Consider the following 25900-nt stretch of genomic DNA (forward strand, 5'->3'; position numbering starts at 1 on the left):
GCATTCTCTGGTTTGTCTCTAAATACTGTAATTGCTGTCTCTAAATAAAGTTCTCAGTGTCCTTGTCAGAAATCAGATACAAGATCATCTCTCTACCACATCTATCTCTGGAAAAGATGGGATGAAAATTCCTTTTAGAACCCTCTGTGAACTTTTTTTCTTTTCTGGTAACTATTATTCTCTACATTCTGTAGCTGAGCATTGCTCCATCAAAAGTCGCTATACTTAGAATTCAAGTTTCTAGGTGAAAAGCCAATAAAAATAGAAAACATAACAGCATTTCTGCTTTCAATTAGGACACTAAGAAATCGTTGTCCACATGAACTAAACAAGTATCTCTATTATCTAAATGGATAGTTTTAATGGTTACATGTTTCGATGCTGGTCTCTCTTCACTGTCTGCTGCTCTTTGAACTGGTTTCTCTTATAATTGTGAGCTTCATTGTTTTGTGAAATGGAATTTTGGGGTAAGGATTGGAAGAATAGACTTATTCTCATCTATTCTGGGAGTCTTCTTACAATGAACTTCCTCTCTTTGGAAAGAGATTTTCAATCATTCTTTTCCCACATAATATTTTTTCCACATAATGTATTGTTAATGATATTAAAAACAGTAATATTTAAGTTTAAAAATATGTAAGGCATTGAGGGAAGATCTAAGCTTCAGATTTAGGTTGTCAGGTTTTAAAGCCCATGTTCTTAACCTTTCTGATATAACTGACTTTGGTTTTGCTGAAAATAGCTTAATAGGAATTTTGTGAAGAAACTGTTTTCACCTAATTTTCAACAAAAAGAAAAACCACTTAAATAGTGCTCTTCATTGATTTTTGTGGGAGAGTGATATTCAATATCATTTTCTAAAATCTACAGTCACAAAAATAATTTGAAACTACTGTTGACAGCACAATAGACAACTTAATAGTTAAGTAAAATTAATAAAAGTTAATGTTATTACCGCTTAAATGCAGCAGTTGCATTACACCTGCACAACTGACATATTAATTTAACATGAATTGGATTTGTATGATGTGCCATATGAGCAACCATGTAGTCCTTTTGATCAAAGAAAGTTTCCTTTCCTATTCTTTCTTTTGAGTTCTTTACCCCAAAGTATGAATAAAGTCGTTGTGTAGAGACCAGAATAAGGCAGTAGTTTGTAAAGGAAAAACCACTTCTGTAGAAACTTCTGAGACATTTTGGAATCGTAGTTTGTTTCCTTAACCTTTGCTTTTCTAACTTTACTTTGTGAGATACAGCAGGGAATATGAGACATTTTAGCATTCTCCTGGGATTACAATCACTACATGTTTGCCAGAATGGATATCAGAATGGTAGAGACACATTTCTGGTGACAGAAGCCAACAAGCCCAATCCACTAATGCAGCTTGGAAGAACTGTGACATATGACTCATCCTTCCGCTAATTGATCAACCATCATCAATTATTTCTATTATTTGTATAATCTTAAAGTGATTGTGTTTTATGTTGCATATAATTGGTATGCAGACCATAAATTACTGAATAAATTAGTAAAATAAAAATATTATATTATATTATTACTTGAACATTAGGGAATAGTTCAGTAAACTCAGAAAATGTGAATATTCTAAGTCCTAAATCTTACCTGATGCCATAAGTCAGTTAACATGAAAATCAGGGGAGGAGGGGATAGAGGAGTTGTCTAATGGGTACAAAAATACAGTCAGATAGAACGAGTAAGATCTAGTGTTAGGCAGCATAGCAGGCTAACTATAGTTAACTAAAATGTATATTTCAACATAACTAGAGAAGTGGATTTGGAATGTCCCGAAATCCACTGGGGAGGCATTTTGGCCTCCCAAAATGCTAGGATTACAGGCCTGAGCCCCCGCTGTGTATTTTCTTAAAAAGACATACTTAGTGCAGAATCTTTTTAAACTTTTGACATGTTTTTTCAACCTGTTATAATAGTCTCAATTACATCTAATTGGGTATTACTTTCAGTGACTCACCTTTGTTAGGACTTTAAAAAGAAATGATAAATGTTTGAGGTGATGGATATCCCAATTACCCTGATTTGATCATTATACTTATGTTTATATCAAAATATCACTTGTACCCCGTAAGTATGTACAACTGTGTATCCATAACAATTTAAAAATTTTTAAAATAGGAGCCATAAAAATGGCAATACAATAAATACTTGTAAAGTCATTTGACACCTTTTGAGGTAGAGCCAAGACCTTTTCTTTAAATATAGGTCCATCGATTAGAAATTAAATTGCCATTCTTGCACAAACAATATCAATACCTATTATATTATGTATATATATGCTATAATATGTATATTTATATGATATTTGTATGTTCTGTGTACTTTCCTTTTCTTTCTTTTTTTTTGAGACAGGATCTCACGCTGTTGCCCAGGCTGAAGTGTAGTGGTGCTATCACGGTTCACTGCAGCTCAGGTGATCCTCCCATCTTAGCTTCCAGAGTAACAGGGACTACTCGGGAGTAGTAGGTGGGCAGGTGCCACCACTCCTGGCTAATTTTTGTATTGTTTTGTAGAGACAGGGTTTTGCCACGTTGTCCAGGCTCGTCTCAAACGATCCACCTGCCTTGGCCTCCCAAAATGCTAGGATTACAGGCCTGAGCCCCCGCTGTGTATTTTCTTAAAAAGACATACTTAGTGCAGAATCTTTTTAAACTTTTGACATGTATTTTCAACCTGTTATAATTGTCTCAATTACATCTAATTGGGTATTACTTTCAGTGACTCTCCTTTGTTAGGACTTTAAAAAACATGTACCCTAGTTTTTCTAGAAAAAATAAACAGTATTTAATAATATTTAATTTAGTTATTAAAGTTATATTAATATGTATGATTGGTATAAGTATGTTTAGAAACAAAAACAAGTTTAGCTTGAACTCCACTGATGGAAGCTATGGATGTGGGCATTAAAAGGTGGCATCATAACCAAGATCACTCAGTATGCTGTGGTGGCTTAGTGATTATGTGATATAAATGCAATTGGTGACCAGGAGGATTGGCTGAGTGAGGGCTGGCTAAGTGAAGATCAGTTAAACACACAGTTTCTTTTGCATAGAACAAATCAGATATTGGCAACTATTTGTAAAGCAGAATGTTAAGAACTCCTACTTTATTTTCTACATTTTTCATATCGTGATTAACAATATAAATTCATTATTAAATCTCTCTTCCATCTATTATATACCATTTCTTTTGCCATATTATCCGATTTAATTATATCCCATTAAACTTGTACTTAGTATCCTACTCATTTTAACTTTTAAAGTAGTTTCTAATCTTGACCATAGTTTCTTGGATTCTGTAGCAGAAAGAGATGTCCATGATCGTTTCACTATAGCCTTGTTCTCTATGTACGATTCAGAGGTAGTTGCATAAAACCATGTTTATGTTTAAATAATCAAGTTTTCAAAGGACATTTTGTTTAAAAGGAAAATATGTATTCATTTCTTGTTACATTATACATATGTAGGACTACTTATTTTCCATCCATTCAACAAATATTTACTGATGGCCTTCTAAAGGTCAAATACCTTCTCATGTATAAATGATATTATATTTACCACATTGCACATAGAGGCCATTTTTAATATCTATACAGAAAAATATCCATGACCAATATGATCACAGTGTATTACTTTTTCTGTTGCCACATATATTTGCTGATAATTCTGATAGCATTCAGTGACCAAACTGAAGTAAATTATTGTTTCCACTCTTACAAGTACAAAGAAAATATAGTCCCATTATCAGCACCTGAAAATAGAAACTGAGACTACCAGGCAATGAAACTTAATCATTTAAAAAGTATCTCCAGTAATTATTTTCAAACAGAGAATCATCTCCTTATTGAAATGTTTACTACGAAGGACAAATACTCTAAAACATTTCTGCAAAAATTAACTTTCTAATACAGTCTAATATAGTAGACATCCTTTCACATTTTTAAATATTCCCAAAAAGTTGAATAAAGTTCAGCCGCGGTAGCTCACATCTGTAATACCAGCACTTTGGGAGGCCGAGGTAGGTGGATCACCTGACGTCAAGAGTTCGAGACCAGCCAGGCCAACATGGTGAAGCCCCATCTCTACTACAAATACAAAAATGTGCCAGGCGTGCTGGTGCACACCTGTAATCCCAGCCATTCGGGAGGCTGAGGCAGGAGAATGGCTTGAACCTGGGAGGCGGAGGTTGCAGTGAGCTGAGATCTTGCCATTGCACTCCAGCCTGGGCAACAAGAGTGAAACGACATCTCAAAAAAAAAAAAAAAAGTTGAATAAGATTTCATAGTAGGGTAGTCTCTATGTTATATTTTAAATACAAATCATTTTCCTGCAATTTATACACTTTCCCTAATACAGGAAAATGAATCTCAAATTGAGCTGTGCAATAAACCCACCTAAGGAACCTTTAAAAAATACCCTGGTCCCTATTATAGCTGGGCCCGATCCCTATGGATTTTGATTTAATTGGTCTATGATGGGACCCAAGCAACAATATTTTTTAAATGTTTCTAATAATTGTAGTATGTAGCTATAGTTGAATACCACTAATACAGAATATGGGCTATAATTTATTGGTGTTAAATTTCTAAATTAAAATGTATAATATTAAAATAATAATCAAATTGTATATTATAATAGTCTTTTTGAGTTTGTTCATTCAACAAATATTTGTCAACCACTACTATTCTCCAGATTTTTGGATGGATACTTTTGTTTTTCCTGCAGCATTTAGTTTGCTTTCAGTGAATAAGACTCTGAATAAAACTATTTAAATATCACTAGAAATATGCAGGCAAGCTGAATTTACAACCCTTGCCTCCAACTGTGCCTTCATGTGAGTAGCAGGAGACTTTCTTTACTTTCTCTGTTTCTTCCTGTCTTTTAACTAAAATTCCACCCAAAGACAATCCATTTCATCATGATATGGATTTTAAATTTATTTTTTGCATAATTTAGTATTAACGAGTTTTTGATATATATTTGAAAAGCTCCTGCTATGTTTCAGGTGCTGTGGAAACAATCTTCCTCTTAAATGACTCACACTCTCATGTGGAGGCAGATAAGCAGAGAGGGCACACACAGTGCGTAGTGTATGACACAGCACACACGATGCTCTAGGAGTACATAGCAGCAGATAAACACAGTTAAACAAAGACATTCACTGGGGAGGATCAAGGAATGTTTCTCCAAGAAAGTCACATCTAACCTGAGCCAAGAGAAGAAGGGAAAGAAGATTTCTGGTAAATGAGAGAATATGTGGAAAAACTCAGAGGCATGAGAGAACATGACCTGTCAAAATAAAGGCAGCTCAACACGATCGTAGCATGGAATGAGAGATGAGGCCTTGCTACCTCTCCCTCTTTACTGAATCACAGGGCTCTTCTGAGCCAGTTTAATCAGTTTTCTGAAGAAAACAAAGAGCCACCAAAAAGCTCATGCAGTATCACATTATGATCACACAGATCTTATATATGTATATAGTCAGAGTTGCTCAGTGGAAGTTGATTAACCAGTTGAATTTCTTTGTAAATATATTTGAAGTTATCTACTGCTTTTGGAAAGAAAATAATTGATGATAGGTTCATTATAGCCTTTCAAACAATTATCTAACATCTAGGTCAAAGCCTAAAAAACTAGACAACCTATTTTTTGTACTTTGGTGGTTTTAGTTGAAGATGTTACTCTTATGTCAAGGGATTCATTTTTTTTTAAAGTTTCCGTGACAGGGTCAATTGATGCCCTTAATGTATTTTCACTACAGAAACTGAAGGTTTGAATTTGACACTCAATAGTCTTTAGGTGATGCTCAAAATAATGAGATTTGGATTTTTATGTTTTTGGGGTACACATATCTTTTATTTATTTATTTTAGTTGGCAAATAAAAATTGTACATATTTATGATATACAACATGATGTTTTGATACACACACAAACACACACACACACACACACACATTGTGGAATGGCTAAATCAAGCTTATTAACATATCTATTACCTCCACATACATATCCTTTTTTTGTGATGAGCGCACTTAAAATCTACTCTCAGCAATTTTCAAGTATATACTACATTGTTATTAACTATAGTCTCCATGTTTTACAATGAATCTCTTGAATTTATTTCTCCTGTCCAACTAAAATTTTGTATCTTTTAACCAACATCTCCCAAATGCTCCTCCCCCTTCCTTCTCCAACACCTGGTCACCACCAGGTGTCTATTCTGTGCTTCTGTGAGTTTTTTAGATTCCACATATAAGTGAGATTATGCAGTATTTGTCTCTATGTCTGGCTTATTTCTGTTATTCTGAAAAATCACTGGTATGTCTTGTGTCTAAAATAGTGCCAAGCATGCAGTAGACATTCAGAATTTTCCTTGAGTGCAAGAATGATTATAAAAAGTCCAGAGGCTCTTCACTTTTAAGATGCATTTAATACTGAGTTACAATAATCATAATAAATTATGGTAGCTAATATTTATGGAGTGCCAACATATGCCAAGCACTATTTTTAGAGCTCTTGCATATATTACATCATTTAATCTTCATAACCATTTTATGAAGTACTTTTCTATCCTTTACTTATGGTTGAGGAAATTGAGGCACATATAGGTTAGAGGACTTGCTAAGGCCTTATAGGTAATAAGTGATGAAATTAGAATTTTAACCCAGGCAGCTAGACTCAGATCCTTGTCTCTTAACCTTACACTGTACATGAGGAATGAAAGGCAGTGGATTGACAACCTTGGAGAGCTATTGCATAAGGCAAATAAGCAACAAACCAGAACTGTAGCCCAGTGAAATATTAAAGAGATGATTTGATCTTCTGATCCCAAAAGAGATGTGTCATATTTTCTGCCCAAATAGTTTATATCTTTCACATTATTTACAGCTTCTTTTCTAATGGCTTTGCTTTTAATACATTGCATATGTTCATTGTTTCTTTTTAAAGCTTTTCTGGAAACGTCACTTAGTTCATTTTAGGGAAGCTTTGAAAACATCAATCTGCTTTCTCAATACAACTAATTATTATTAATAATACCATTGCTAAAGAATTTATTTTTCAAATGAGAACTCAAAATAATGAACTGTCTCTTGTACAATTTCTCTGGCATAAATGATCATTTATCTTCAAAAAGAACAAATGAGTTTTCATGAAAGCAAATTTCCAAAATATACACGCGGGAAAGATCCCGTAGTCATGGCTCGATGGCTTGCTGCTGCTGTTGAGTGTGGCCTCCCATGTGATGCTTTTCATCTTTTGTTTACTTTTGGTTTCAACTTGAACATTAATGATTTTTGTTTTTCCAGACTATTACAGAAAAACACAAACTAAATGTACCTGAGACGATGACTGAGGTTCTTGATGTTTCTGATGAAGAGGGTAAGACTTCTATTCAATCTTCTATGACATCTGTCATGTTCTTACACAAGGGCAAATTACCCTTTTTTTCAGAGACCAAGCTGGTTATGTGGATGACAGAATCTTAACATTTAAAGTCACTTTTTCACCTTTGTTTCAATACATTTACTTTTGCCATGGCAGCGGGGGCCGGGGGCAGTTCTGATTAGTATATTTGTTTCTGGTATTATTTCTTTTTCCTAGCATTAAAATTAATGGCTATTAAATAATATGACTGGAAAAGGGGAAAAACTGGAAACTGACCATGTGTTAAAATAGCTATATAATAGCACAATTGTTATTAAAATATGTTTGAATTATGTTAAAAAATCTTTTTTTATTCAAATGCCTTTAAGTAAAGACTTTAAAGTATACTCCATCGATGAGTGTTCTTCAATTGAGAAATCTCTGTATTCTGGTTGGTTCATATGTACAGAATATATTTTAAGCCCAGAGGAGAAGAGCCTTATAGAAGGTTTAAAAATAGTACAGCAGGAAGTAGTATAAATTCCACAGAAGAATGTATTATTTAAGTCAGAAAATATCCCCCCTATAATTTTAGAGTTGATGAAAAATGATCTCAGGAAATGGCTTCCTAAGTCCTGGGAAGCCTGCTTTCCAAAAAGGAGCAGTGGGGACTGCCTGGAGTGGGTGTGTGACATTGGGCTATAGCTGGAGATGGGCCAGCTGGAGGGTGTCCGGCTCCCTATCTCTACTTCAACTAGAGTAGCTGACTTTTCTTCGTTTTGTATTTTGAACTTCCATGTAATATTCCACTTGGATAAAAAAATGTGCTACTAAAAAATCATGAAAGCAGCATATAAAATTTGCAAGCATTTCTTTATGAGAAGATAGAAAAAAGAAAGAAAAAAAAATCACGCAACCAAGTTTCAATAGTTCAGCTATTGGTCCAATGAACGTGATTGAAAAATTACCACCATATATGTACATGAAAATGTATGTTTGAAAAATTATTGCTATTAAGAATGGCACTAGGTTTAATACTCATTGCTTTTATACAGAGAAATATTAAAGATGTTTCTTTAGGTTCTTCGAGATAAAATCATAAGATAAAACTTTACATTGAGATGTCCTTATTTAGAACCAACTTGTTGAATCACCTATTCGTAATATGTATTGAGTTTTCTCAGCTTTTATAAAAATTTATGACAAGAATGAACAAATGTTGGATCAATGTAGTATTTTGAGTAAATTCAAAGGTATTCCCAAGGCCAGCAGTTCCAAATATTTAGTATAATTTTGTGTTCTATCTTAATACTTGCCAACTAGTTTTCAGCATTCCTATATGCATATCATATTTTGTTTTGTGGGATCATCTTTATTATCTTTACTTGTATGTTGAACAGCTCTTAAACAGTTTGGTGACCACTTTATTGATGGGGAGGCACTTAGTGATTCAGGTACCCTTAGAGGATATTTTTGGAGTGAAAGCTTTTCTTTGCTTTTGATTTTTCTTAACTGGATAGAACAACTTGTTTAAATCTGTGTGCCTAATACTAATCTGTTTCTTTTGAAATAGCATGTGTAATATGAGTGGAATTGTATATGTATGCATTTGAGTGTGTGGATTTTATTAACTTAGAAGCCTAAAGTCATGAATTGTTTGTGCTGTTAATGATTTTGCAACTATTATTGAGAACTGCTAACATAATTATATAATCTAATGAACTTTATATAAATATTTTTCCACAACTAATATCTTTTCTTAGAATATAAATTTAGAGAAAAGTAATTCTTTTGTTAGTTGACATTGAGCTAGTGTGAACATGACAATAACTAAGTTAGACCACTTGAAATGAATGCAGTTTATATCACCCCCTTGGTTGATGATATATTTTAGGTGTGATTAAAAATATATTAATAGTTATGTGATTTTTAATATAGCTAAGAATAGGAATAAAGTAACATTTAAAAATTATTTAGGGTGAATTTGGCATATAAGGAAAAATGAATAATGTAAGATATTTTATCTAGTAAGAGGTTTCCAAAGTACACGTGGTACCACTTTAAGCAACTCTGTTACATGAAAATTTAAATTTATAAATCAGATAAATTGAATAGTGATTATTTAATTTAAAAATAGCCCTTTATTTATAAAATAATTGCTGGAGAATTCCATTAGTTAATACATTTGAAGTATTTAATATTGAGTTATAAACAAAATTTATAAAAAATAGCCTCTCAGATCTGCCTATTGCATTAAATGAGATAAGTTATAACATTCTGTACTTTCATTATTAAAAATGTTATATATTAAATATTACTGGTGATAAGAACTCTTGGTTTGTGAAGAATATTGGTGAATGACCAAGATTATCTTTTGTGGCAAGAGAAGTCCATTTTTAGAAATAGCCAAAACTTAATGATATTTCTTTCCCAGAGGAAAATTCAAGTTGAATAATTTTCATGTAAAGGATCTATTTGAGTATTGATAAGTAACTTTTTCATGGAAAGAATTAGTGTGAAGGAAATTAGCTGGTTGACATTGCCAATGCCAACACTTTAATGTTTTGTGAGGTTAATATGTTTTTATGAAACCTGCTATCATCCACGTGGACACAATGCAGCCACATGTATTTGAAAATTATTAGCTAATCCCTGTTTTCTCTACAGTCTATTGTTTTATTAGTAGTAATAGTGTATCGATACCCAAAAAGAGTATTCAAACTCTTGCCATTAAGAATGGCACTATGTTTAATACTAATAGCTTTTAAGGAGAAATATTAAGGATGTTTCTTTAGGTTCTTCAAGATAAAATCATAAGGTAAGACTTTACATTGAGATGTCCTTACATTGAGATATCCTATCAGGCTAATTTGCTGTATACACATTAAAGTAATCCATAATATCCACTCATGAATCCAATTAACAAATAATGAATATGATGTTATTGTGTTTCGGAAAGCTCTACAACTGATGCCACAGTGGTCAAAGGTGAGCATGAGGCACGCCTTTAGGAAGCCTATATGGAGAAATAATGTATATATTAAAAGAAGTATAATGTAAGGCACTATGTTGTCAGTTTTTCATATCCACTTGGGGAGATCAGGAGCTAGATATACCTAACACAGTCTCATGAACGTGCTAAGAGATGAGAGATTAATAACAGGGCGCATAGATTTTAGGGATTAGATAAGGAACAGTATGGGAAAGTCTTGAGATAGGAAAGTACAAGAGAGAGACACAGAGTGGCAGAATCCTCCAGTCATTCGGTCTGCTAATGCATAAAAACATACCAGGCTCAGTTGTGGACTGTTTGAATTCTTAACTGAAAGGGAAACACGATACCTTAAAGATTTCAATTAATGATGAAAACATTTAAAACTGTTTTTACAAAGATTTAACCAGCAGTGGTACATAGAAAAAGTTTATTGAGAAGAACCTGGAAGAAAGCAGAAATCTAAGAAAAGAGAAAGCATTTACTAAATCTCTATAATGCTAGGTACATGTCTCATTTAATCCTTATACCATCCCTGTGACACAGGCTGTGGATATCATTCCACATATATACATATGTTTTCAGTTAAGGAAAGGCTTATTTTTGGAGAACGAGGCCTAGAGACATTAAGTAGTTTGTTCAATAGCACGCAGCTATTAAGTGGTGGGTGTGGAATCAAAAAACCTAGTATGAAAACTATTGTAATAGCACAGCCATGATATAAATAACATCCTTATGGAGGAATATGGCAGCGAAATGCAAGGAAAAGACAGAAATGGGAATTCAGTCTAACAGAATTATAGCATCCAGATTTAACCAAAGATGTGAAGGTAATCGTCTAAGTCTTTGTAGGATCGTGAGTTGATCCCTGTCTTCACTGACTCGGCTTCCCAGCCATAAATGATGAGGTGGGGCTCAGAGATTTTGGCATCTGTATAACCAAAATGCCCATAGAAATGTGACTCATGTATGCCTTATTCTCATGGATTCATGAGTGGGTGGCTTGTGCATATATCTCTGCTAGTACTCTGGAATGACGTATACTAGTAATCAAGAGAACTCCAGACTGGCTGAATGTTGGGATGAAATATAGAGGCGCCTTCTCCTTTGAAACACTCGCTTCTGTTGTGAACACTTAACACTTAGTGGGGCTCTTCATCTCAGGTTTTAGCCCTTTTTCCATGTCTCAGCAGGAATAATGCTTGCTTGAGAGGGAGTGGGTTCCGTAACGTTTCAGAGAATCTCCTTGTCAGCATCATGAGGGGTTGTCAGGAAGGGGAGCCATTCCACCTTTTTTTTTTTTTTTTTTTTTTTTTGTGATGGAGTCTCACTCTGTTGCCCAGGCTGGAGTGCAGTGGTGTGATCTTAGCTCACTGCAACCTCCATCTCCCGGGTTCTCCTGCCTTTAGCTCCCAGAGTAGCTGTGACTACAGGTGTATACCACCATGCTAATTTTTGTATTTTTAGTAGAGACTGGTTTTCACCATTTTGGCCAGGCTGCTCTCGAACTCCTGACCTCAGGGAATCCACCTTACTTGGCCTCTCAAAGTGCTGGGATTACAGGCATGAGTCACCACGCCCGGCCGCCGTTCCACTTTAAGTTATTCCCATGCTATTGTCACCCGTGTCCTACAGGGGTTAAATATACCACTCACTATCACTGAGGAATCTTGTGTTTTCCGGGTATCAAAACATCAATTGTACATAAAAAGCCTGCAGTACACTGATGCTTTCCAGTTAGTAGAAAACAGTTTTCACAAAATTGTTTGGAAACATTGGACAATAAAACAACAAGAAAAAGCCAAGTCATAAACCTGGGAATCATCATTCTATTAAGTGAGTAAATAGGTAACAATCGGAAGGAAGTTATTCCAAGTATAGGAAATAATAAAGAAATTCATTTTAGGTTCGTTCTATAATGTAAAAACTAAAGGTTGCTTTTAGTTTGGTTTTGTTTTCACATTGAATAAGTAAGTTGAAAAAAAGAAAGTATATAATGATTCTCTTAAAGCTGTCTGAGTTGTACAAAATTCTTTCCAAGTCTAATGGCACTCTCTTCAAACAAATAAGAGCTAAAGCTTTTAATCTGAACATTATTTTAAATCATCTTTTCTCCCCCCTTGGCTTGGGCAAGGAAGTAGTCGTGCTATTTGCTCATGTAGGGAATTTTCAAAGAGAAGCGCATTGACAAGGGGAGAGGTAAAGAAGATGAGTTCTGCTGTGGACATGCTAAATCTGAGATGCTTATAGAAAATTTAGGTGGAGAAGTCCAGAAGGCAATTGAAATATAGATGCAAAATTCATGAGAGAGGTCTGGGACCAATACAGATCTGTGTATTGTTAGTGGACCTCTAAGTCCATGTGATAATATGTGAAATAAGAAGAAAGGGCAGATGGAAAATGTCAACATTTAAGAGAAGTAGAGACAGGGAAGAAAGACTCAAAAATATAGGGGGAAGACCAGGAGAGATTTGTGTCAGAGAAATTAAGGAGAATAGTTTTACAAAGAAGAAATCACTTCTCAGCCACTGATTAATTGCTGAAATTAGCAAGCATCTGCTTGATAAGTTTGATTGTTAACAAACAGGAGTCAGAGTGTGAAATAAAGAAGGTCTAAGAGTTTGGGAAAGAAGCTACCATATTTCAGAGATGGCAGAAATATGGATGTTTTATCCATGGAAGGGGAAGGACCTCCATAGAATCTGTAACAGAGGAGAGAAGGTTGAAGATGAAGGGCCTAGCAGACAATGTATCTAGGAAGATGGGAGGGGATGAGGCTTTGGAGGCAGGGATGGGCCAGCTTTACACTAGCAGAAATCTTCTCACCCACCAAGGGAAGCAAGAATATGACTGTTATTTCAGGGGCTCATTAAATACATTTAAAGCTTTGATTTGTATGCAGAATTTTCCAGTTATAGACCAACCTGGGTAATTGTTTTCAAAGTGATTTTTCACATTCTGTTAATTTCTACTTGCTTTCACTTTCCATCTTTCACTGCTGGTATGTATTACTGAATAGCATGATTTATATACATCTAACTGTCTTCGAGAGAAATTTTATATAGCACTGACAAGATTAGTCCCCAGAGAGGTGGCTTTCCAGCTAATGCCAACACTGGGATAGGATTTAGACACTGCTTTCAGCATTTAGGGACTTTGCTTCTTTGGGTCATTTCTCTCTGAGACATAATCAAGACATTGACTATATACCTAGGGCCACCCCAGGTGTATATGAAAATGCTAAAAATTCACTTTAAGTAGCACTGAACCTAGCAGCAGCCTTAGGCAGATAGCATCATAACAAAACCATCAAAATGCACAAAATAAGGGAGAATGTAAAGGACATTCACTTACGAACTCAGCGTAATCAGAGGTGGTTTTTTTGTTTGTTTGTTTGCTTGTTTGTTTTTTGTCTTTTTGAGACAGGGTCTTACTCTGTTGCCCAGGCTGTAGTGCAGTGGTGCGATCATGGCTCACTGTAGCCTCGACTTCCTGGGCTCAAGCGATTCTCCCACTTCAGCCTCCCAAGTAGCTGGGAATACAGGTGCATGACACCATGACCTGCTAATTTTAAAAAAATTTTTAGTAGAGATGAGGTCTAGGTGTTGCTCAGGCTGGTTTCAAACTTCTGAGCTCAAGCAATCCTCCTGCCTCAGCCTCCCAAAGTGCTGGGATTACAGGTGTGAACCACTGTACCTGGCCAATCAGAGGTTTTAAATTTTTGTCTTGTCACCAGAGTCATAAAATTTTGATATATTTGATTAAAAATATATTCTTCAAATGTCTTTCTGTTTTCTAATAAGATTCTATTCACACGAGAGAGGAAGGCTGGGTTCCTGTGGTTGATTTGCATGTTCTACCTGATCAAATGCTGTGTCTTGCTCCTTCAGATGTAGAGTCATTCCAGCCAGACTCTTCTTTTATCTTTACCTTTCTCACCTTTTCTTTCTTCACCCTTATAAACCTTCCTCACCCTACCAAGGTGTAACAAGAGGGAAAGATAAATGGGAGAAATAAGAAAATTTGAAATGTAGGACCCATTTTTTTAAGGAGTTTTGTGGATTTTTAAGGACCAAGAAGTTAAAGCTTATTTTGAGTTGTATTTATTCCCTGTGACCATCTTGGCTGCTGAGAGACAGCCGTGAGAACTGGCAAATTAGGAGAAGCAAGATGAAATGCAAAAGCAAACAGACTCTGAGGAGGGACAGGATGCTCGAACCTGAGTAGTATTCAGAATTTGGTGCTAGAATTTTGGGGAGTAGGGGTGGGGTAGAAGACTGGGGGAAAGAAAGAGTATATAAGCAGACTTTTTTTTTTTTTGAGATGAGTCTCACTCTGTCACCCAGGCTGGAGTGCAGTGGTGCAATCTCGGCTCACTGCAACCTTCACCTCCTGGGTTCAAGCAATTCTCCTGCCTCAGCCTCCCAAGTAGCTGGGACTACAGGCATGTGCCACCACGCCCAGCTAATTTTTGTATTTTTAGTAGAGACAGGGTTTCACTATATTGGTCAGGCTGGTCTTGAACTCCTGACCTCAGGTGATCCACCTGCCTCAGCCTCCCAAAGGGTTGGGATTACAGGCGTGAGCCACTGCAGCCAGCCAACTTTTGGTTTTTAAATAATCTTTTTGGCTTTTTGCAAGGGATCCATAATATGCAGCTTGCACTGTGCTTGTATTATGTGACAGATTCTGTATTAAACCATCCCCTTCACCTTTTCATGAATAAGAATAGATGTAGTCTCCTGAAATGTTAATAAAACTCATATTTTTTTCTGAAAGTAATGTAGGCTTAATCCTAAAGCAGACTATGCCTATGTTTTGATAAATCTATAATTAGAATTCATCTTAGAAGTTTTTTCTCCTAGAAGTAAACAACAAGGGATATCCAAACTTAATATTAAAAGAATTAAAATTCAAGTGATTACTTCTTCTTGGTAAGTACTAAGGAAATGAATCAAATGTTGTTTCTCTAAGTTTTAGCACTGTATAGTTGTTTGCTGGTGTTCTGTGTTCTAGTGTGCAGTGCAGTTTCATCAAAGTCAAGGTAATGATGTTGATGCATTTCACAATCATGACCATATGTTGTAGTTGATATTACATTCAACAAATAATCCTGCTTCTTCCTCTGATTGTTTCAAGGTGATGACACAATGACTGGTGATGGGGGAGAATACCTTAGGCCTGAGGACCTAAAAGAACTGGGTGATGACTCACTACCCAGCAGTCAGTTCCTGGATGGTATGAATTACCTGCGATACAGCTTGGAGGGAGGACGATCTGACAGGTATCTCATAAAACTTATAATTGATGTCAGCCAGAAGTATCTGCAACATATTTTTTATGATGATGGTAAAAATGTAGATGCAGTTATTGAGCATTTAATAGGTACCTTATTAATCTCAGCAGTTAGCATGTTATGTTTTTCCATTGTCTAACAACTTTAAGATATGCCCATTTTAAAGAACAGAAAACTGAGGCCTAGAAAGATCAAATAACTTGGTAAAATCAAACAACGAGTAAGAAGCAAAACCATCATAAATAAGAGTTCTCATCATTTAAATGTGGCGTTTTTCATCACTGGCCACTTTTTCCTCAAATTAAAAGGACAATTTTGCCTTATAGACATTCTTACTGAGCGGCATCACAGACACTTTGGATACTCTTCTGCCCCCACTTTTTTGTTAGTAACATAATTTCTGTGAATAAAGTATGTTGTGAGGCTGAATTAAAAAGAAATACATTCAGAACAAAACTGCCTGGAACTGACTTTTTCATGAAAAAGAATCCGAACAGAATCCCACGAGAGCCTGGATACAAGAAACAATCGGAGCAAAATCTGAGGGAGCCCAGTGTTAATAGACAAATCTGGGAGGTTTATATAATATTCTGAGATATATGATCAGTGCTACTTTTTGTTATTATTAACTAGTACAACTGGCACTTCTTATTTTTTTATGCAAGTTAGGTAATGACATTCTGTGGTTCCTCATTGAAAGTATGACTGATAAGTTGGGCCATGAATATGGATGTCATAGCTGGGTGCAGTGGCATGTACCTGTAGTCTCAGCTACTTGGGAGGCTGAGTTGGAGGATCCCTTGAGCCCCAGAATTCAAGTCCAGCCTGGGCAACATAGCAAGACACTGTCTCTTGAGACAAAAAAAAAAAAAAAAAAAAAGGAAGTTTGTCCACATAGTGTAATGTGTTCTGCTAATCAATAATCTCAGGTTTATAGTTTTAAAGTTGGCACTATTGTAAGCCATTTTATGAATATCCAGCATAGAGTCTAAGAAATAAATACCTTAAAGTCTAAGTGAATAATTAGCAAAAACAAACTTTTCTTGGGCTTTTTCCTTGAGCACCAATGCCCCCTTCCACTATCTTTTTTTTTTTCTTTAGCAAGATAGGCTTGCTAACTTCATAGTCTAATGCGATGGGAGAGGGCATAAGCTAGTGGTACACATAGAGTGCCACTGAAGCCCTGAGGCTCTAGCTTCCTGGAGCAGATGAAACCAAACTGAGACCAAATAATGAGTAACAATGGTGAGGAAAAGTGGGGAGGGCATTTGAAGCCTTAACAAGGTCTTGAGCAAAGGCTCGCAGGGTGTATGAGAAAAAAGGGAATGCAGTGTTGCTGGAGTGTAAGTGTGGAGGATGGGAATTATATTTGCATTGCAGGTGGATCCTTCTGCCAGTGAGAAAGAGGATGAATTTTAAAGGAGAGTTTCAAAGGACTAAACCTGGAGATTGCAGCCACTCTGAGAAGCAATTGTTCGTGTATTAACTGCAGGTGTCATGAGAGGACTAGCACTCTAACCTTGGTGATAGTCATGGAGAGAATTTCAGAAATAAAAAATTTGAGAGTTTTTTGAGACATGTGTAGGAGGCAAAACTAGTCAGATTTCATGATGAATTTCATGAGTTAGGTGAGGAAGAGGAAGGAGATTAAATTGAGTCCTTGGCTTCAATAACTTAGATAAAGGGTGCTCCCAGAAGGAGGAGCCCCTCTGGAGTTCCATAAGCTGTCTTGATACATTGGTAGATTTGGACCTTATACTCTGAGATTCTTAAAAGATTTCAAATTTGAATAAAGTGTAATGTTCATGGCATTGCACAAATTGATGATAATCTATGAACAGTCTTATTACTGTCAACCATAAAGCTTCTATTTTTTGCATGGTCTCCCTTATTAGGAATAAGTACTTGATTTGATCTGTTTTTATTCTTTCAAAGTACTTAGGTTGAGGAAGAATTTAGAATAATACTTTCTATAAAACAGGATGGATGGCTTGAATGCTCCTGCTTAAATTCAATACTTTTCAGCACATAAGGTCAGGGGACATGAAACAAACAAGACATACTATGTTCTCCAGGTCTCCACTTGCATTTCTAGATCACTAGATGTATTCACCATTTCCAAAATAGAATGACAGGCAGCATCTCATTTTCATGGTCTTCTTTTATTTTTAATTTTGCTTAAGCAATTCAATATAAGTTACCTTTTCTCAGTGACCATTTTTTCCTTTGCATTATTTCTTTATTTGAATTGCTTTCACTAGCACCATGCCCAGGTAGGTATTAACAGAGCATGGAAACAAGCCCTTCCTAGATTTATCCACATTTCCCTGCTCACTGCTCAACCTGCGTGTGTGTGTTGCCGGGGCGGGGGGTGGGGGGGAGCGGTGGGGGATTCGGGGGGGGGGGTGCTTATATTCTAGAATTATGGATTTATTCTAAAATAAATATTTTTATGTATTAAACTGAATAACTAGCTGAGCTAGAAGAGGTGAATATATTATTAAAATGTAAATCTGTGACATGACCCAGGTATTGCTTTGTTTCAACAATCACAGCTGCACCTGTGGTTGATAACACATTAGCATGGTTTTCCCCAGACAACCCCAATTAGCCTATGTGTAGTTGGAGAAGATAGAAAAAATATTCTGATGCCTAAAATATGCATAGATATGGAAGAATACAAATACATACAATTTAATGTACATTAAATACAAATACAACCAAGTTATGATTAGTTGGATTTTGCATCTGTTTTATTTTATTGTAGCTTACAAATTAAAAATGCTTTCCAAATTCAATGTAAAATACTAAATAATAATGAACCACAGAAGCTTCTTCATGTCTTAAAGCAAATTTATTGAAAATTGTGGATTTCTACTCGTTGTTTGCCACTCCATTAATTGAATGTTTAATACATATTACAGTTTACCAAGATAGTAATTATTATACTTTTCAATAAAATTACACTTTCATACCACCTATTATGTGTCCGTAAAGCAGTTGTACCATAGTAAAATAAAAAGTATAAACTAAGACCATAACAAAACCCCTAGTACATCCCCTAGATGAACAGCAAGTAAAACTTTACACTTCTATGGCTATGTTATTATACATTTATTAACTGAATAGCAGAACCATTGACTTCATGAAAAATTGGCAACTGTATTGGAAAATATTTAAACTTGTTTTTAATGTCTTAAATCAGAGTGAACAATTTCTGATCCAAGGGCTTAAATTATTCCAGACCTTTGTCATGCTGGTTACATTATTTTAGTGAGAATAATTCTTTAGTTATTATTTTAGAGGGAATATTCTTTTAGAGCGAATAACTTCTCTGGTGTTGGAATAGTCCATCTTTATTTCATTTAAGTAGATTATACGACATCATTTTTTAAAAAGCAGTTAGAAATGATACACATTGATTAAACAACCAATTAGTATTTCAGAAGGCAGTAAGTAAGTAGAGGCTAGAATACAACCCATAGAAAGGTAGAGACACTCCTATATATGGTTTTGACTTATTCATTGTTGCTCCCTCTCTCTGTCCAACTTTTCTCACTCTGTGTACATATCCTAATATCTTTCTCTCTCTACTCTAATCAATTTTTTGTGATTATATATCACTTTGTCTCCTTCTTTCTCTTCTTATCCCTCTGTATTTCTTTCCTGTTGGGGTTTTAGGAAAGACAAAAAACACCAACACCTCTCTATTCCTCTCAGTACAAAACCAATTGAGAGATAGACTCAGGTATCAACTAAATGGATATCAAAATTTCACTTGTATGACTGATATACTGATTGCAAAGTGCGACTTTACTTTCATAGCCCAATGGGCTCTTTAATACCACATTCCTGAAATAGACAGACTTGTCTACTTAGCCATAGTCACTCCTTGAGAGTGGCAATTGAGACCTGATTGATTCTTTCAACGTTTAGACCTTTGCAATCTGGCAGCCACGTCACAAGGTTTTATTTGAGGTACCATTATTTACCATTCAGTTTGTTCTCATTCAAGCTAAATTTTCATTTTCCCTTTGAGACCGGTGTTTCTGCTATTTCAGAAGACGGTTGAGCCCATAGACCAGCTGTATTAGAAACAGAAGAGGTTGGCACCTCTACTATTTTCCCTTCCTTAGCCAAATTCAAAACAAAGTAAAGGTGAATAGAATTTAAGAGTTGCTGATCTAGCCCGGGCACAGTGGCTCACGCCTGTAATCCCAGCACTTTGGGAGGCCAAGGTGGCGGATCACGAGGTCAGCAGATCGAGACCATCCTGGCTAACACGGTGAAACCCTGTCTCTGCTAAAAATACAAAAACGTTAGCCAGGCGTGGTGGCAGGCGCATGTAGTCCCAGCTACCCGGGAGGCTGAGGCAGGAGAATGGTGAACCTGGGAGGCGGAGCTTGCAGTGAGCCACGATCGCGCCACTGCACTCCAGCCTGGGCGACAGAGCGAGACTCCATCTCAAAAAAAAAAAAAAAAAAAGAATTGCTGATCTCGTGCCACCTGGTACAAAACACATCTGAGTGGATCTTAGCTATCTTTGTGATTTACAGCAGGAAAACAAATTATCCATTCCACCAGCTGAGACAAGCTTTTGCTGAGATTAACCCTTTTCCCAATAATCTAATCCCCTATCAAAAGCTAAATGTAAAACCATCTGTAATATAAGTAGCCTCCAATTGCTGGAGCTAAAACTCTTGTTGGTGAAATTACTAAGGCTCTGTCAAGAGCCTCAATCTTCTCCAAGAGCCTACATAACACAAAATAGTTAATTCTCAGGTTATATTTAGATTTTGTTTTATTGTAAACACAGATTTATGTATGTGTAAACGCAAGGATCAGACAATCAACTCTTTTTATTCATGTCATTTACCCTTTAAGACTTTTTTTGGAATATACCTACATGTAAAATAAGAAGGAGAAGGTCCTGGATTACTATGAATTACCTACAAAGTGATGATTTCCTCAAAGACAATTGATGCGGGCTATGTTGACACCTCATAGATATGATAGTACATGGCTTACAAAATTAAATATACTTGCAAAATGAAGATAGTTTCTACTAATAAATATGCTAATTTAACATTTAGTCCATAATTCTACAGTGCTTCACTGGCCAAACACCTACTAGCTAAAAGTAAATGGAAGTTTGCTTCTATAAATATTGTGAAACCTTGCGTATCTCCTTTTTTTCCCTTATGGGCTTTGGGCTAATATTTTGAACACAGATCTTTAATACTTGAGCTACAGTGTATAAAATATAGCTTATTTAAGATACCAATCTGTCATTTGATTTTACAAATTGATTTAAAAGGAATGAGATTGCATCTATGCCAGTGTCAAGTTTTACCTATTACATTTGAGTGTGTAATTTAGAACTTTGAAATTCAGATTTTTCAAAAATGTAATGCATGGTTTATCAAGGCCTAAATCCCATTTTGAAGCCAAACCTCATTTTTGGTCAGTGGCCATTGGCAATTTGTCTTTGTGCTGGCAGGTGTGTCTGTGTTCTGGGCTGGAGCTTAGAAACAGTTTCTTGTGCTCATGCATCTCATCACCACGGCAACCAACACTCTGGTGCTTCAGTCACCACACACAGGACATGCAAAGGGGACAGTGCTCTCGTTTGAAATAATAGCATTGTTGGAGTCACTAGAGACAAACAAGAGGAACTCCACTTCCGCAGGAAGCATGCATCTGGCCACAGTTCATTTCACTCTGTACCTTCCAGGGGAATGCACCAACATTCAGTCATTCACAGTTTAGAGAGGAGGAGAAAGAGGCATAGAGAGAGAATGGAAAATAATAAGCGAAAATGAAACTGGGCTTTCATTTTGTTCTTCTCTCTGAGGGCCATCTACTTTCCTCCTTATATTTTTCTTAGTTGCAGAGAGACTAACATTTAACACAGATTTAAGCAATCTATCCTGGAATTATTTCCTGAGTGAATTTCTTGTACTGGCAGTAATAAACTACAGTTGCTGGTTTCAAACATTTCTGGGAAGAAAATGAATCAGATTAGGAGTATCAAATTTTAACTTCTGGATTCCCTTGTGCCCTTGCCATTGAGTGGTAGGAACCTGTCAAAGGATGTGTTAGTTCAGCTGTTGGACAAAAAGGTAGGACAACACAGAGACTTGTGTCCCCCTGGAAGTTGTGCTGTTAGCTAATAGCACGCTTTTTTCACTCTCCTGCTCGGCTCATCATTTTGTCATCCCAACCCTGCTACCGCTGTTGGTATATGCCATGGCCTCCTGCCAACCTACCAGCCTTCGATCCTTCAGTTCCGACAGGTCTCACACTCTGAGCCATGCCTCCTACCTGAGGGACAGTGCCGTGATGGATGACTCAGTTGTGATTCCCAGTCACCAGGTATGTGACATTTTGCCTTCATGTCTTTGCTTTCTGGAGAGCTTTGTAACATTATTGGATGCTAGAAATGTCCTGAGAAAGTTTTTAGTCCCCCCAAATCACTCCCAATTCAGTTGAGAAGCTAGGATAAGAGATTTGAGGGTTTTCCTACAACATGAAAAATGTTCGCTAGATTTTTTCAATGAGCAGTGTTTTTCTGAAAAAGCATACTGCTTATTTCTTCAGCTATACTGAAATCTTCTGTGGAGATTATATATGAACATTATATTTTTAAAATAAAATCTCCATTAAAGGAAAAAGTGAAGTAGGATGCATTTAAGGTATAAGATGAATGGTACAGGTTAAGTTATATCTTTCAATATTTAAAATTGTTAGCTATGAGAAAGGCTTAAAGTTTATTCTGGAATATTTTAATTTTAGTTATGATTTTATCACTTTTGGTGGATTGGGTATAGGGAAATAGATGGATACCTACTGTCTTCAAAGACAATTACACGAATGTAATCTTATATAATCTATTTAAATAATGCAGTTTAAAAGAGAATGCATTTTAAAAGATTCATTGTAAATACATTGGTTTTATATTTTAAGTGTAAGTTTTTCTAGGTTATACCACTTTCCAGTGATGCCACTTTTTATATTTTGTTATATTTTACTTTAATTGAAGCCAAGTGTGTTTATTCAATCCAGTGTTCTTTGTGTTTAGGTGTCAACTCTAGCCAAGGAGGCAGAAAGGAATTCTTATCGCCTAAGCTGGGGCACTGAGAACTTAGACAACGTGGCTCTTTCTTCTAGTCCTATTCATTCAGGGTGAGTAAATCAATATTATGTATCCTGATCAAGAGGTAAAAAGAGATGGGAGTGAAAACAACAGCTTTGTCCAGTAGCTTTAGCTGGTGGCTAGCTTTACAGTGGAGGTGCCCTTTGTTTAAACTTGTAAATAACATTGCTTTATCCAACATGGACTCTATATCTACAACAACAAACCAGCAAAAAAGATTGAATTCAGCATTAAAAAAACTGACTATTGTTTTAAAACAACTAGTAGAATTGCGTCAAACAGCTTGCTACCTAACTGGAATATACTAGTGGCCTTCCTACTATTCACGTACTGTCTTTAAGACATCCAAAAAAGAGGGGCTGAATCATGTGATTTCTAGAAAGTTTCTATTTATTAGGATTAGCTGATTGGTTCAATGAAATAAATGCCTTTCTCAGATGCTAATGCATTTAAAATAATGTTACAGAAGCTTGAATCACACAAATATATAGAGGAGTTTATATATTGTTTGAAGTAGGGATATAAACAAAAAGGGAATTTGAACGCAATCAGTCAGGTTCTCGGTTATCTTTTTAAAGTCATTCAGAGAGTATACACACCACTGTTGAAGCAATGCTGCCTGTTTTTATTAACTCATTAAAAAATAGGAGTTTGAGTCATACTTTCAAACATACTTAAAGTTGTTCTTAAGGTGTTCAGTTATGTGGAATATAAATTCTTTAAGGAGTTTTAAATTGTAACACTCTTCCAATTTCTTCCTTACATATTAGTAGTTTGCAATAATATAGTAATATCATAATTATATATAAAATTTCTATTTTTTATTTAATTATTTTTAAAGCCCTATTTATATGCTATATATCAAAATGTAATATTTTGATTTTAATTATTATCCCCAAATCCTTATCCATAAATCCCAGAACTATTTGGAAAAGTAGATCCTTTCTTATTTTTATTATTCTAAAATATTCTTTATTCAGGAAAGAGTTCCAACATATTTTAGTTAAAAATTTTAGACTTCTTCAACTAATTTTATACTAAGTAAAGGTTCATACAATAAGTTATACAGTTATTGAAAACAATCCTAATACTTTTTTCCTTGTTAAATAAGTAGAGGCTAGTTCCTGATGCAAGAGTTATTCATGAGAATAAAAAACAAATTACACTTCATTCAAATTTACTTGCTTTTTTAAAAAAAGAAAGCTATAAATTACTAAAAAGATACAACACTGCATTCTGCTAATGAACTTCTTCACAGTGGTAAGAAGGAAAAAGACCTGGATGTAGAGTATTGTAGGATCATAGATAAGAATCTAGAAATCATAATGAGGTGTTTAAAGTTCATATGCAGCCTACAAACTGATGAGATGGTTTTAGGTAAAATGTAATTGACTAATAATAACTGAATTTACACAAGAATCTGTGCATGCCAATACTTCAGTTTGCAAAATAAATCATTTATATTTTGAAAAAGGAACTTTTAAAAGAAGTTCTTTCATTACTGAAGGGCAGTAAAATAGTTTAAGTACCTCAATTACACCCCAATTATGTACAACTAGATACACCTATAAGTAATTATGGTGCACTACTTATGATGAACCAACAGCATCCAGTAGTTAAAGATGAATTATGTGTTAAGATAAAGATCTTTAAATTCATAGTCTTTAATAAAACAGTTTTCCTATGAATCTCAAGCATTTAATACTGACTCTGGATAATTCTCAACTTTTGCTGTGCATTAGAATCACCTAGGAGCTTTAAAAAATACTAGTGCTGGCCAGGCGCAGTGGCTCACGCCTATAATCCCAGCACTCTGGGAGGACGAGGTGGACGGATCATGAGGTCAGGGGTTTGAGACCAGCCTGAACAACATGGTGAAACCTCATCTCTACTAAAAATACAAAAATTAGCCGGGCGTGGTGGTGGTGCACACCTGTAATCCCAGCTACTCAGGAGGGTGAGGCAGAAGAATCATTTGAACCCGGGAGGTGGTGGTTACAGCGAGCCTAGACTGCACCACTGCTCTCCAGCCTGGGTGACAGAGTGAGACTCCATCTCCAAAACAAAAACAAAAACAAAAAAAACTAGTGCCCAGGCCTCAACCCAGACCAATTATTTGGAGGCTTGGCATTGATACTGTCTACAAGCGCCAATAGTACAGTTGTTTTATATATAAACTGTTAGGAAAAACTTTGCTTAATAAGGCTTTGGTTATTAGAGAGACCTAGTTAATTAAGGTATACCTAGCTCTCTCAAATGTTCTTTATTTCTTCCATTCACTTATGTATTCATTCTTCACACATTTGTGTAATTCTATAAAGTACCTGACATTGTGCCAGGTACTAAGAAAAAAGCTAAGTAACATCTAGCCTCTGCCTTTAGAAACACACTCTATGTTGTTATTTAAAGTTAGAAGACACTTAATCTGTAAAGAGAGAGAAACATCGTGGTTAATAGTGTGCTTGGGAGTCAGACCTGTCAGAATTAAATCCTGACACTGACACTCGTATGTGACATCAGGCACAGTTATATAAAAATCTCTGAGTTTCAGTTTCCATATCTATAAGATGAGTGTTATATTATTGATCCCATAGTGGAGCTTTAATAGCTAAATACTTTTTAAATAATTAGCACTTTGCCTGGAAATAATAAGTGCTCAATAGATTATAGCTATTAGTATTTGTACAATCCCCATACACATGTTCCAGATCTTTCACAAATTGCAAATCCATTAAGCAAAATGTATTATGACTCCTGTAAATGGCAGCGTCAATGTGGTTCAATTCACAATAGTAACGTTTGACTTACTGTTATTTTTATTCAGGCAAATTATTCTCTGTTAGTGTCTCCAGTGTTTCAACAAACACAATGCATTTGATGACTCTAACAGAATGAGTTATTACTATTGAAAACTCAATGATTCTCAGTTTCCTGGTATTTGAAAGCTACCATGATATTAATGTATATGAGTAACACTCATCATACCATGTCATGTAGCAAGATTTTTTTGTAATTTTATTCATTATACACCAGGTTCCTAAATAGTAGTTTTTATTT

At 35.5% G+C, this 25900-nt stretch overlaps 1 protein-coding gene across 50 annotated transcripts in view; it reads left to right on the forward strand.

The window, feature by feature from the left end:
- Positions 1–25900, forward strand: part of ANK2 (ankyrin 2) — a 685755-nt gene that overhangs the window by 598333 nt on the left and 61522 nt on the right. For all 50 annotated transcript variants that reach the window (XM_055111732.2, XM_055111740.2, XM_063603575.1 and 47 more), the window contains 4 exons: positions 7342–7414; positions 15531–15675; positions 21960–22062; positions 22769–22872. In XM_055111732.2, coding sequence (XP_054967707.2) covers positions 7342–7414; positions 15531–15675; positions 21960–22062; positions 22769–22872 — 425 coding nt within the window. The remainder of the gene's footprint in view (positions 1–7341; positions 7415–15530; positions 15676–21959; positions 22063–22768; positions 22873–25900) is intronic.

Source organism: Pan paniscus, chromosome 3 (assembly GCF_029289425.2).
Source record: "Pan paniscus chromosome 3, NHGRI_mPanPan1-v2.0_pri, whole genome shotgun sequence".
NCBI lineage: Eukaryota > Metazoa > Chordata > Mammalia > Primates > Hominidae > Pan > Pan paniscus.